This window comes from Macaca mulatta, chromosome 16 (genome assembly GCF_049350105.2).
Source record: "Macaca mulatta isolate MMU2019108-1 chromosome 16, T2T-MMU8v2.0, whole genome shotgun sequence".
Lineage (NCBI taxonomy): Eukaryota > Metazoa > Chordata > Mammalia > Primates > Cercopithecidae > Macaca > Macaca mulatta.
This window is the reverse complement of record NC_133421.1, coordinates 74,289,495-74,302,407: the sequence shown is the minus strand read 5'-3', so window position 1 is coordinate 74,302,407 and position 12,913 is coordinate 74,289,495. Positions and strand designations below refer to the sequence as shown.

Genomic DNA, 12,913 nt, shown 5'->3' with positions numbered 1-12,913 from the left:
ATGTGAGTTGCAAACATTTTTTCCAGTTAGTAGTTTTTCTCTTGACTCTTTTTTTTTTTTTTTTGGCAAAGCAGAACTTTTTTTTTTTCCATGAAGTATAATTTATCAATTAATTTTAGGGCTTCTGGATTTTAAGTTTTAGTTAAACCAGCCTCTGCCATTCAAGGTTGTAAGGACTTCTCTTGTGTTTTCTTCTAGAACTTTTTTTTTTTTTTTTGTGAGACAGAGTCTTGCTTTGTCGCCCACGCTAAAGTGCAGTGGTATGATCTTGGCTCATTGCAACCTCTGGCTCCCAGGTTCAAGTGATTCTCTTGCCTCAGCTTCCCAAGTAGCTGGGACTACAGGCATGTGCCACCACGCCTAGTTAATTTTTGTATTTTTTAGTAGAGACGGGGTTTCACTATATGTGGGCCAGGCTGGCCTTGAACTCCTGACCTCAGGTGATCTGCCCGCCTCGGCCTCCCAAAGTGCTTGGATTACAAGCATGAGCCACTGTGCCTGGCCTCTTCTAGAACTTGTATGGGTTTATTTGTACATTCATTATCATTGGTCCATTTGGAATGTATTCTGGTACATAGTGTGAATTATGGGATAGAATTTTTCAATTTTCTAAAAAAAAAAGACATTTATTTTTGAAATAAAGCTTTATTTGATCATGGTATCCTAAAAGTATTAGAATCATTTTTGAAGCAATTGCCACATTTTAGAAATTTACTTTGGAACTTGGAGGCACGGGGTCTGGGGTCTCGGCATTTATCGCTATCATTTGAATGTTGCTCTGCAAAAGGTGCTTATTCTGCAATATCTAAAAGTTACCATTGAAGCCAAAATTTGTCTTATTACTCATGGTATTTCCTTTTTTGTTCCCACATCAAAATTTGGTAGATGGGTGAGGGTAATTTCCAGTAGGTTGCCAAAGAAGATAGCTTATAGTGGGAAATGGGGAGCACAAAACAACAGCAAATAACGCAATGGAAAACATTCCTTTAGAAATAAATGGGTAAAGTGTGTATTGCTGTTCAAGGCTCTTATCAAAACTTCCACTGAACCATAGGTCAGAGAGAGGGATTGTTTTCTAGCTAGAAGCCATTACTTCTTGATTATTGCCCTGAAGTAGAGGAATCTGGTTTCAATTGTGGCCAGTTTGTATCTGTCTTAGCTTTACCATGGGGAAGTCCTAGAGGGTGGCATTTCAGAAACAACATGGCATCTTAAAGGCAGTGATCATCTGTTTCAGACAACACAGTAGCTTGTCTTCATCCATCCAGACAGTCATCCATTGCACTAATGCTTTTTCAACATCTACTAGGTTCCAGGCACTGTGCCTGTCATCACGGAGATTGCAGTCCATTTGGGGGAGGACAGGCCATTATGACACATCGTATAATAAAAGTGTCCAGCCAGGCGCGGTGGCTCACGCCTGTAATCCCAGCACTTTGGGAGGCCGAGGCAGGCAGATCACTAGGTCAGGGGATCGAGACCATCCTGGCTGACATGGTGAAACCACGTCTCTACTAAAAATACAAAAAATTAGCCGGGCGTGGTGGTGGGCGCCTGTAGTCCCAGCTACTCGGGAGGCTGAGGCAGGAGAATGGCGTGAACCTGGGAGGTGGAGCTTGCAGTGAGATAATATCGTGCCACAGCACTCCAGCCTGGGTAACAAAGCGAGACTCCATCTCAGAAAATAAAAATAAAAATAAAGTCCAACAGCCGGGCCCAGTGGCTCACACCTGTAATCCCAGCACTTTGGGAGGCCAAGGTGGGTGGATCACCTGAGGTCAGGAGTTCAAGACCAGCCTGGCTAACATGGTGAAACTCTGTCTCTACTAAAAATACAAAAATTATCCAGGCACGGGCGCATGCCTGTAATCCTAGCTACTCGGGAGGCTGAGGTAGGAGAATCGCCTGAACCCGTGAGGCGGAGGTTGCAGTGAGCCAAGATCACACCACTGCACTCCAGCCTGGGTGACAGAGCAAGACTCTGTCTCAAAAAAAAAAAAAAAAAGTGTCTGACAGAGGGAAAACCAGGGAGGTGAGGGGGGTGCAGAGGAAGGGCAGCTCAGTCTGGGGAAGACAAGGAAAAATTCTGCAGAAACGGATTCCTGAACTGAGTTAGGAAGGTTGGGTAGGAATTTGCTTAGAAAGAAGTGGGGAGGCATTCCAAGTAGGGGAGCAGCCCCAGCAAAGGCACAGACAGATGAAGAGTGCTGGGAACTAGAAATTCTAGCAGCCATAATGTAGGTGCAAGGAAGGAAGTGGTGAGACGAGGCTTGAAAGGTAAGCAAAGGCTTTTTATGGCGGACTGTAAATTGACTTTTTCCTGTCTCAAACAGAGGAATGAAAGGAAACAATGTACATCTTCTTTTTTTTTTTGAGATGGCGTTTTGCTCTTGTTGCCCAGGCTGGAGTGCAATAGCGTAATCTCGGTTTACCGCAACCTCCACCTCCCAGATTCAAGCGATTCTCCTGCCTCAGCCTCCCGAGTAGCTGGGATTACAGGCATGTGCCAACACGCCTGATTAATTTTTGTATTTTTAGTAAAGATGGGGTTTCTCCATGTTGGTCAGGCTGGTCTCAAACTCCTGACCTCAGGTGATCCGCCCGCCTTGGCCTCCCAAAGTGTTGGGATTATGGGCCTGAGCCACCGTGCCCGGCAGAAATGATGTATATCTTAGAAAGCGCCTGCGTAGTGGCCCAGTAAAGTACGCATTTGTTTAGGGGTGCAGGCTGGAGAGGGGCCTCTCACAGGGCTGCGTATGTCATCCACACCAAAGGCCAGGTAGAGCTTACTAGTTCTGTTACCAGATGGCGCCGTGCAGCTCCAGGCTGTTGGTACCATGAATGAAGAATTGGACATGACACACGTACAAACAGCAAAGCAGCAAATGACTGATTAAGCACAGCGCCACTCGGAGAGGGGTGAGTGGGCTGGCCTGCGAGTGGTTATCAGCACCGGTTTGTTACATTTCTTGGCCTTTTGCATGTTTTTCCTCACTTGCTTAACATCACTTGCCTTTCTCTTATTGCGCCTTAACCCTACTTTATTTCTTGTAAGCTCAACCTTGTTTACCCCCACTTTACCTCTTGTGACCAAATTGCCCATCTTTACTTTTATTTTTTGTGACCAAATAGCTACTGGAAGTCCTTCCAACTTACTTCTCTTACCTTGCATGTCCCAACTTACTGCTTACTCCCTTATCTATTATATTACTTTCTGTGGCAATATTTGATAGATGTTTTAAATTACAGACTATAAACACCATAAAATATTAGGACAGTCTGAGAGATTTTGATGTGCTATTAATATCCACCTGGTTTATTCTTTTCCAAAGCATCCCATAACTTTTGACTCTAACAAGTTAGATTTTTAGAAACTGATGCAAAGGGTCAGATTTCAGTAGTTTCTTTCTTTTTTTTTTTTTTTTTTTTCTTTTTGAGATGGAGTTTTACTTCTGTCACCTAGGCTGGAGTGCAGTGGTGCAATCTCAGCTCACGGCAACCTCCGCCTTCTGAGTTCTCCTGCCTCAGCCTCCTGAGTAGCTGGGATTACAGGTGCACACCTTCATGCCCGGCTAAGGCTAATTTTTGTATTTTTAGTAGAGACGGGGTTTTTCCCTGTTGGCCAGGTTGGTCTTGAACTCCTGACCTCAAGTCATCTGCTTGCCTCAGCCTCCCAAAGTGCTGGGATTACAGGCATGAGCCACTGCGCCTTGGCCAGATTCTAGTATTTTCTACCATCAAAATATCTATTACCCAACGAAGAGTCCAAAGGCCAATTTTTTTTTTTTTTGAGACAAAGTCTTGCTCTGTCACCCTAGGCTGGAGTGCAGTGGTTTGATCTTGGCTCACTATAACCTCCACCTCCCGGGTTCAAGCGATTCTCCTGCCTCAGCCTCCTGGGTAGCTGGAATTATAGGCATGTGCCACCATACCCAGCTAATTTTTGTATTTTTATTGGAGACAGGATTTCACCATGTTGGCCCGGCTGGTCTGAAACTCCTGACCTCAGGCAATCCAAAGATTACAGGTATGAGCCACAATGCCTGGCCCCAAAGGTCAATCTAAAAACTACAAGGTATTTTCTTTTAAAAGGAGTAGGAATAGTGTATTTTGAGGCTTGAAGGAGTAAGAATAGTGTATTTTTAAGCTTGAAGTCATCTTCTAAAGGGTATGATATTGGGTGAACATGTCACTCCTTATTTCCATGGAAGAAGTTAATTCTATTCTTTTTTTTTGAGATGGAGTCTCACTCTGTTGCCCAGGCTGGAGTACAGTGGTGCAATCACAGCTCACTGCAACCTCTGCCTCCCAGGTTCAAGCGATTCTCCTGCCTCAGCCTCCCAGGTAGCTGGGATTACAGGCATGTGCCACCACACCTGGCTAATTTTTGTATTTTTTTTTTTTTTTTTAGTAGAGGTGGGGTTTCACCATGTTGGTCAGGCTGGTCTCGAACCCCTAACCTCGTGATCCACTGCCTTGTCCTCCCAAAGTGCTGGGATTACAGGTGTGAGCCACCGTGCCCAGCTGTTAATTCTATTCTTACTGCTTACTTCCTTTCATATGTTCTTCTTCTACTATCTTACATCTTATGCTTTTGCTATTGCTTAAGCTAGCCTACGCCCAAGGGTCCTCTTTGTCCACTACTTCCTCTGCTATTCTCCCGCCTCAGTTCCGCTGTGCTCCAAGCTCAGCCTTCCCGAGCAGCAGGTCTCTTTGACAAACCTGCAATTTTGGGAAAAAGCCAGCCCAGGAAAGGCAGGGGGCCCAGACTTATGCTGTGTGGGAAAAGTCCTCTTTGATGGGGGAAGCGGAGGACCGGAAAAGCAGAGAGATCTTTCTGGACGTCCTGGGAGAGAAACCCTTTGGGTGGAGGCTGGAGGTAGGGAGGAATCCCCTCACTATGCCATGAGAAGGGCCCCCAAACCCAAGCGAGACAGAGGGAGGTTTAAGAATGCCGAGGCAAATGTCACTTGTGCCTTGTTTTTTCCCTAAAGAAACTAAACAAAGCGGCCGCGTTCGGTGGCCCCGCAGGAAGGCCGGTCATTTCCTGAGGAGATATCAGGCCAGCCCAGGCCCCATTGTTCCCGGTTTCCAGCCATGGCTGCCATTACCTGACCAGCGCCACAGCCGGTCTCCCTGCAGGCGCCGGGAGAAGTGACCAGAGTGGTTTGTGCTTTTCACAGGGCGGGTTTCTCAGCGGTGACTTGTGGGCAGTGCCTTCTGCTGAGTGAGCCATGGCCCGAAGGCAGAACTAACTGTGCCTGCAGTCTTCACTCTCAGGATGCAGCCGAGGTGGGCCCGAGGGGCCACGATGTGGCTCGGAGTCCTGCTGACCCTTCTGCTCTGTGAGTGTTTACTCTCTTTCCACATCACTTTAACTCCATGAGCATCGAAGCTTCTGGAATCAACATGTTTCTTCTGTTTCTTGCAGGTTCAAGCCTTGAGGGTCACAAAAACTGTAAGTCTGATGTTTCCACTGTAACAGGTGTTTCTATCTGGTTTCCTGCTTTCTCTTCTGTGATGCCTAAAATGCATGTCAAATTGTTGGGGTTTGTTTGACATTACTAACAATTAAGGAAAAGATTCCAATTGAGAACTAAAGTTTATCCCATGTGGGCATTTTTAGAAAGGCTTAGATCTAAGCCAAGTTCTGGTCAGTGTGCTTTAGAAGTAGCATACGTTTCCTTGGCTGGTCTGAAGGTAGTAGTTTATCTTGATGAATTGTTTAGTCAGTTACAGATCAAACTCCATGTTCTTTGTTCTTACTACTACACTTGACTAGTCTAAAAATATATTAGATTGTTGCAAAGTAATTGTGGTTTTTGCCGTTACTTTTATTAAAAAATGGCAAAAAGCACAATTATAAGTAGCATGCATTTTTTTTTTTCTTTTTTTTTTTTCTGAGACAGAGTCTCTGTCACCCAGACTGGAGTGGAGTGGCGCAATCTTGGCTCACTGCACCCTCCACCTCCTGGGTTCAAGGGATTCTCCTGTCTCAGCCTCCTAAGTAGCTGGAATTACAGGCGTGCACCACCACGCCCAGTTAATTTTTGTATTTTTAGTAGAAATGGGGTTTCACCATGTTGGCCAGGCTGGTCTCGAACTCCTAACCTCAGGTGATCCGCCCGCCTCAACCTTCCAAAGTGCTGGGGATTACAGGTGTGAGCCACCGTGCCCGGCCTCACATTTTCTAGATTCCAGTGCATTGCTGTTTTTTGGGGATGGGGAGGTGATTTTTTTTTTTTAATGAGCAATTCCATAATTAGTTTTTTTTTTTTTAGCATAAAAATTATTTGAATATTGTAAACTATCCCCAATTGTTATTTGCAAATGAGATATAATTGATCTGTTAGACATATGAAGACAGATTCTAGTTTAAATTGTTGCTACATTTTTACTCCTAAATGATAAAAATCACACACTGGAGCTCATTTTCCATTCACCTGTGAGACTACAAGTGTATCTATAATATTTTGTGCTTGCACATAGGGAAGGGGGGTGCTGCCTATCTTTGAAGCCTGGCTTATCTTCCACTTTAGAGCTAATTTTGAACCTTTGTCTTGAGATGAGAGGGTTCTGTTCTGCTTCTTCTGGGACCACATGAATGAGGGGGCTCACTAGTATTCTGGGGCTGTGAATAGAGGGAGAGCCCACAGAACGCTATTTCCTTGTCAGAAGTCACTGCAATCAGCAAAGAATGGAGGTGACTGGGTTGCAGGCAAATTGCACAGCTCTTTGGAAGTGAAGTCCATGGGCAAGGCTAGCTGGTGAGTCAAGCTTCAGAGCAGTGGCTCCAGGCTGGGGAGGGCTAGTTGGCCACTGGCAAAGAACTCTGCCAGGCTTCTCTGCTCAACTGTACAGTGCTTCTTTGGGCATTTGATCCCCGTGGCAACCCAGGGAGGCAGGATATCCATTATCTTCATAATTATCCTGCTGGACTGATGGTGTCACCAAGCCTCAGAAATAACCGATTTTACCAGCTGTGTTGGCTCACCCCTGTAATGCCAGCACTTTGGGAGACTGAGGTGGCCGAATCACTTGAAGCCAGGAGTTCAAAACCAGCCTGGCCAACATAGCGAAACCCCGTCTCTACTAAAAATACAAAAAATTAGCTGGACATGGTGGCACATGCCTGTAATCCCAGCTACTTGGGAGGCAGGGGCATGAGAATCGCTTGAACCTGGGAGGCACAGATTTGGTGAGCCAAGATCGTGCCACTGCACTGCAGCCTAGGCAATGAAGCAGGACTTTGTCTCAGAAAAAAGAAAGAAAGAAAGAAAGAAAGAACTGATTTGTCCATGAGAGAGGCAGTCGGCTGGGCACTGGCACTAGAACTTCTACTCTCTGAAGCCGCACCATTTGTCTGGAGCCATAAGCCTGACTCAAATCTTTCAGACCAGTTTTACTTAACCTCTTTGAGCTATTTTCCCAATCTGTAACATGGGGATGATAAGAGAACTTCATGGGCATGAAGTGGGTATGAGGTTGAGACTGGACAAAAGGAGGTGATTCATTGGCCCCTGTCACGCAGTGATTGGTAAATGACAGTGGTGTTTACTACACAGTCCTAGCCCACCTTTACAACTGTGGCTCCTGCCCCACCCACTCTCCCTTTGTCCACTCCAGTCCTGGTACCCTCCCAGACCACACCCTTTGGCCCAGACCCTGCCCTGCAGACACGCACGCTTTGGGGTTCCTCTTTTTCTCACCTGCAACATCCTGTTTCCCAAAACCTTGGTGCTCTCCCCTCTCCCCCTCCATCCCACATGGAAATCAATTGCTCCCTTCTTTGGGTTCCTAGAGAATGTTCTTTGTACCCTCAGGGAAGACACTGGAACTACAGAACGTGGTACAGGGAGCGACTCTCCCACTGCTTCCTGGGGCCTCTGCCTTGTTTTACACTCAAGGAAACAGATCTGGAGGCCACAAGGCACCAAGCGAGCAGGGTCAACACCGGGGGTGGACAGGGCGGGGGCTGGAACGAGGTCTCCATTCCTTAGGCCCCCCAAGGCCAGCATTTGCAGTGCGTGGCCTGCAGGCTTGCTCTGCATCTCCCGCTCTGTGGCTGGGGTCCTGGGACAGCCTCAGCCCTTTCCCTTCCTTTCATCTCAGGCCTCCTTGTACCCCTCCTCGCACCTCACTGCAGCTGCCTTGCCTCAGTGGGTGACTGCTGCTCCATCTTCACCTAGAAAACAGTCATCTGGAGGGAACTCCCTCAACTTCCCGCCTGGGCCTGGCTGTGGGCTTATCAGCCTCCCCACCCATCCTCTCGGCTTCCCTCCCGGCCTGGGAGGACACGTGCACTCCGCTCCTCAGCTGATCGGGGCCAGCCAGGCTGAGCCCCTCCATCACCCCCAGGACCCCACACCTACTTGCATTCATGTCCCTCTCCCCTACCACCACTTGTAGAATCTTTATTTCTGCTTCTGGCTCTGTTCTCTCCGTGTACAAACATGAATGAGAACTCTTTTTTTAGGAAAAAGAAAAAGCACATGCAGGCACCCAGCCCTGCCATTTATCTTGTGTCCCCCACATCTGGCCTTTCTAGTATCGTTTCTCAGTCAAACCTCTCTGAAAGTTAGTTTATGATCTGTCCCTACCCCCGTTACCTCTCAGACACTCCTTGCCTCCCAGCAGCCTGGCCTCAGGCCCCACTTCTCTGGCTGTTGGGTCTCCTCTGGCTGAGGGGTCACCAAGGACCACCTGATGCCAAATGCAACGGACACTTCCAGCCCTCAGCTCCCTGTACCCCTTTCCTGCCTTTGACTTTTGATCATGCCCCAAAGCCTCCCTCCTTGACCTTCTCCATCCTCTTCCCTGCTTTGTCTCCTCCCTCTCTAACAAACCCTCCTCCTGCTCCCCCAGGGCTGACTTTGAACTTACTTTGTCTTCTCCTGGAGTCTGAACCCAGTCCTGGTCTCTGCAGGCTCCTGGTCTTATCCTCCCTGGAGACCAGCTCCTCTCTCAACACCTCCACATTCCCCCCTCCCCTAAATCCACACGCCTCCCACCTTCACTGTCCAGCCCTGGCCTCTGCCTTGAACCTCCAGTTAACACAGGCTGACCTTTGATGTCTCCTCCCGGTCCTCCTACTGGCCCCTGGCACCCAGCTGTACCACCATCACTTCGTCTTCCTTCCTTATCTTTTTCTGTTTTTTTGTTTGTTTGTTTGTTCGTTTGTTTAGTTTTAGTTTGGTTTTGTTTTTGTAGAGACTAGGGTCTCATTTTGTTGCCCAGGCTGGTCTCGAACTCCTGGACTTAAGCCATCCTCCTGCTTGGCCTCCCAAAGTGCTGGGATAACAGACATGAGCCACCACACCCAGCTGCGTGTGGCATTTTCTATTTTAGTTTGGTGGCACATACATCCTCCTGGGAATCTAATCCAGGAAGTTTATCTTCCATTCTTTCAACCCCATAGCCAGTCAAACAAAATCTTTTTTGAATTGTGGTAAAATACAAAATCTTTTTTTAAATTGTGGTAAAATAATATGACATTTATTATTCACGACATTTAGTACATTCACAGTGTTGTGCAACCATCACCATTGTCTAGTTCTAGAACATATTCTTTCTTTTTTTTTTTGTCGCCCAGGCTGGAGTGCAGTGGTTGGATCTCAGCTCACTGCAACCTTCACCTCCCAGATTCAAGCAATTCTCCTGACTTAGCTTCCTGAGTAGCTGCAATTACAGGCACGCACCACCATGCTCGGCTAATTTTTGTAATTTTAGTAGAGACGAGGTTTCACCATGTTGGCCAGGCTGTTCTCAAACTCCTGACCTTAAGTGATCACCTGCCTCAGCCTCCCAAAGTGCTGGGATTCTTTCTAGAACATTTTCAACACCCTAGAAACAAGTCCTGTTGAGTCCACTCAAGAGATCCCCAGCCTATCCTTCCCTCATCCCCACTGCACCCACCTAGCTCAGGCCTCATCAGCTTTCACCTGGACCACTTCCAGGTTGTTTACTGGCCTCGGGTGCTGTCACACCCCTCCTGACACCTTCAGAACAGGGCCCAGCTTGTCAGCACAGCAGGCTGGCCCTCCATTCTGGCACCACAGACCCAGCCACCTGACCTCTCTAGCCCCACACTCTGGTTTCTGTAATGGGCCATGCCCAGAATGCACTGATTTCTCACACCCCTGTGTCCTGGTACACGCTGTTCTCCTACCTGGAGCACCCCACTGCCTGTCCTTGGCCTGGCAGGTTCAGTTCAGTGGTCACTTCCTTCAGACTCCTTGACCTCTCCTGGGCAGCCCTTCCTCTTGGTGCTTACTGATATCACTGGAGTCCAGCTATGTGGGCCCCGCCAACCTTCGCTGTTTGGGACAGCAAGGATGATTTCTTATTTACTCTGTCAGCCCAGAACCTGGCACAGGTGCTCGACACATGTCTCATTGATGGAAACTTGAACTGAACTTGGAGATGCTTGAGATTCGGGTAGGAAGATGGCTCAGCGTGCTCTCAGATGAACACAGAAGTTCATCAGGGGCTCTATGCTTCATGGCTCCCAGTAATTTTCCTGAGGAGGGCGGGCAGCCCCTCCTTCTCCTGCACCCTCCACTTTCTCTCTGAGTCATTTCCAGGTTGAGGGCCAGGTGGCTGGCCGACTCATGGTGCTGCATGTTTCCAGGGAGCGCCACCATCTATTGATGAGTGGCCTTGAGGTCAAGGTCCCACTGTTTTAGCATTTTGGGGTTTGGCACTGTGGTCACTGGCTCTTCCGTGGTGACTTCACAACTTTGGATCCTTCTCTGTCAACCTTCATCTCTCCAGGTTGAAAAGATCTGACCTCTTTAGGCTGTCCCACAGCCCCACCCTTCATCACAATAGTCCTGAGCCCTTTGGGATTCAGTAAGGAAATCTGTGAGCCCTCTCTCCAGAAAAAGCACACATTTGCACACAATTGGAGGTGGTTGATGAGCCTCCTAACACCCACCCATGCACCTCCCAGGGCCTGTGTCCGTGTCCCCCGGGTTGTGAACAGTCACTGTGTAAATAGTGAGACCTCCAGGCAGTAATTCAGTTTGGCTGGGCTTGGCTGGTTTATTTAGAAAGAAGATAATGTTTTCCATATCATCAAAACAAGAATGGAGTGGAGACTTTTGAAGTTTGGTTGTATAGCATATTTGTCACTTACTGCTGCTTAGCAATTGACCTAAAACTTACTGGCTTAAGATAACACAGATTTATTATCCCGAAGTTTCTGAGGGTCAGGAATGCAGGAGTGGCTGAGTTGGGTGGTGCTAGCACCGGGTCTCATTAGATCGCAGATAAATTGTTGGTCAGGGTTGCGGTTTATCTGAAGGCTTGACTGAGTCTGGAGAATCTGCTTCCGAGCTCACTCCCGAGGCTATGGGCTGGAGGCCTTAATTCCTCATCCTGGGGGCCGTCCACAGGGCTACTCATGACCTGACTGCTGGCTTTGCCCAGAATGAGGGATCCCAGACAGGAGAAGAGAGTGGCCGGGATAAAAGCTGCATTATCTTTTATTACCTGATGGAGTATTTTGTTGGTTGATGTTAATGTGGGAGGCGACCACATGTAAGTGTGATGAGCAGAGGGCAAGGATCATTGTGGAGGCATCTTGAAGAGCAGCTATAGCAAGGGAGGTGGTGGTTGTTGTGGCAGTAAAAACTAGGCCACTGTTTTTGTTGTTTTGTCAATGATATTTGTGTTAAGATGAAGGGCTGAGACTCATATCTTGATAGATTTTATAAAATGCTTTTCCTTTTTCCATCCTGCCCTCTCTTCTCTTTTGTCTGTTCGAGCTAGCCATAGGAATGTGGTGTTCCTGCCAGTGCATACACTGAGTTCGTTTATTGTTAATTAATTTATTTTTTGAGATGGAGTTTTTGCTCTATTGCCCAGGCTGGAGTGCAGTGGCGCGATCTTGGCTCACTGCAACCTCCACCTCCTGGGTTCAAGTGATTCTCCTGCCTCAGCCTCCTGAGTAGCTGGGATTACAGGTGCCCGCTACCATGCCCGGCTAATTTTTGTATTTTTAGTAGAGGCGAGGTTTCACCATGTTGGCCAGTGGGTCTCAAACTCTTGACCTCAGGTGATCCACCCACCTAGGCCTCCCAAAGAGCTGGGATTACAGGTGTGAGCCACCACGCCTGGCCGAGTTTGTTTCTTTGAGCAGATGATGTGTGTTAGAGTTGCTTATAAAAGCAAGATGGTGGAAGTGCCCCGTGCTAGTGGGTACCAGCCCCACTAAAAAAACCACTGCTTGGTGCTTTAGTCAAATTTGCTTTAAAATTGTTTTTTAAAAAGGGAGGGCTTTTATAAAAATCAAATGAACTAGGACTGCTCAGTAGGAGGCTCAGGCAAGGATTGTGTTGAGGCTGGATGGCCCAGAGTAGGAAGAGCTGTGGAGTGCAGACCAAGCTCTCCAAGGGCAGACTGCCAGCCTCACTGTTCTCTGAACCCCCAGTGTGGGGGACAGTGCTTGGCATAGAAAAACCCCCTTAAATGTTTGCTATGAATGGTGCTAAGGAAGAAGGCAGAGGATGTCAACCAGGGGCCAGGCACTGGGCAGTATATACACGGCCCCTTCTGTGCCCTCAGCTACTTTGGTGCAGTCACTGTTTAGGTTAAAGTTACCGGAGAAGGCAGATATTCGTGTTCTTATTTTGTAGGTGGAGACATGGTGGCCCAGAGAGGTTAGATAACTCCCAAGATCGCCCAGCTAAGGACTGTGGGATCAGGGGTTTGAACCTGGTGTGTCTGACTCCCTTCTGTATCCAGCACTGTCTGCTGGTCTAGGGCATGACCAGTCAGGGATGGGAGCTCGTTCAGTAAACAGGAGAGCAGATGAATGACTCGTGTGGAGAGCACGCAGTGGAGTGAGCAAAACTGGGAGGCTGGATAAGTCACTATAAATTAACCTGAAAATGTTTAATATGGTTTTTGT

General features: G+C 47.7%; 1 protein-coding gene across 50 annotated transcripts in view; it reads left to right on the top strand.

Annotated features, from left to right (window-relative positions):
• PECAM1 (platelet and endothelial cell adhesion molecule 1) overlaps positions 1-12,913 on the top strand; it is a 100,715-nt gene that overhangs the window by 29,380 nt on the left and 58,422 nt on the right. For 10 of the 50 annotated variants that reach the window (XM_077972482.1, XM_077972473.1, XM_077972491.1 and 7 more), the window contains 2 exons: positions 5,184-5,345; positions 5,432-5,458. In XM_077972482.1, coding sequence (XP_077828608.1) covers positions 5,282-5,345; positions 5,432-5,458 — 91 coding nt within the window. In that variant the 5' untranslated portion in view covers positions 5,184-5,281. Of the gene's footprint in view, positions 1-2,805; positions 2,920-3,964; positions 4,028-4,476; positions 4,880-5,086; positions 5,352-5,431; positions 5,459-12,913 lie in introns of those variants that run through there. The other 40 variants (XM_077972468.1, XM_077972493.1, XM_077972504.1 and 37 more) reach the window with 13 other exon arrangements.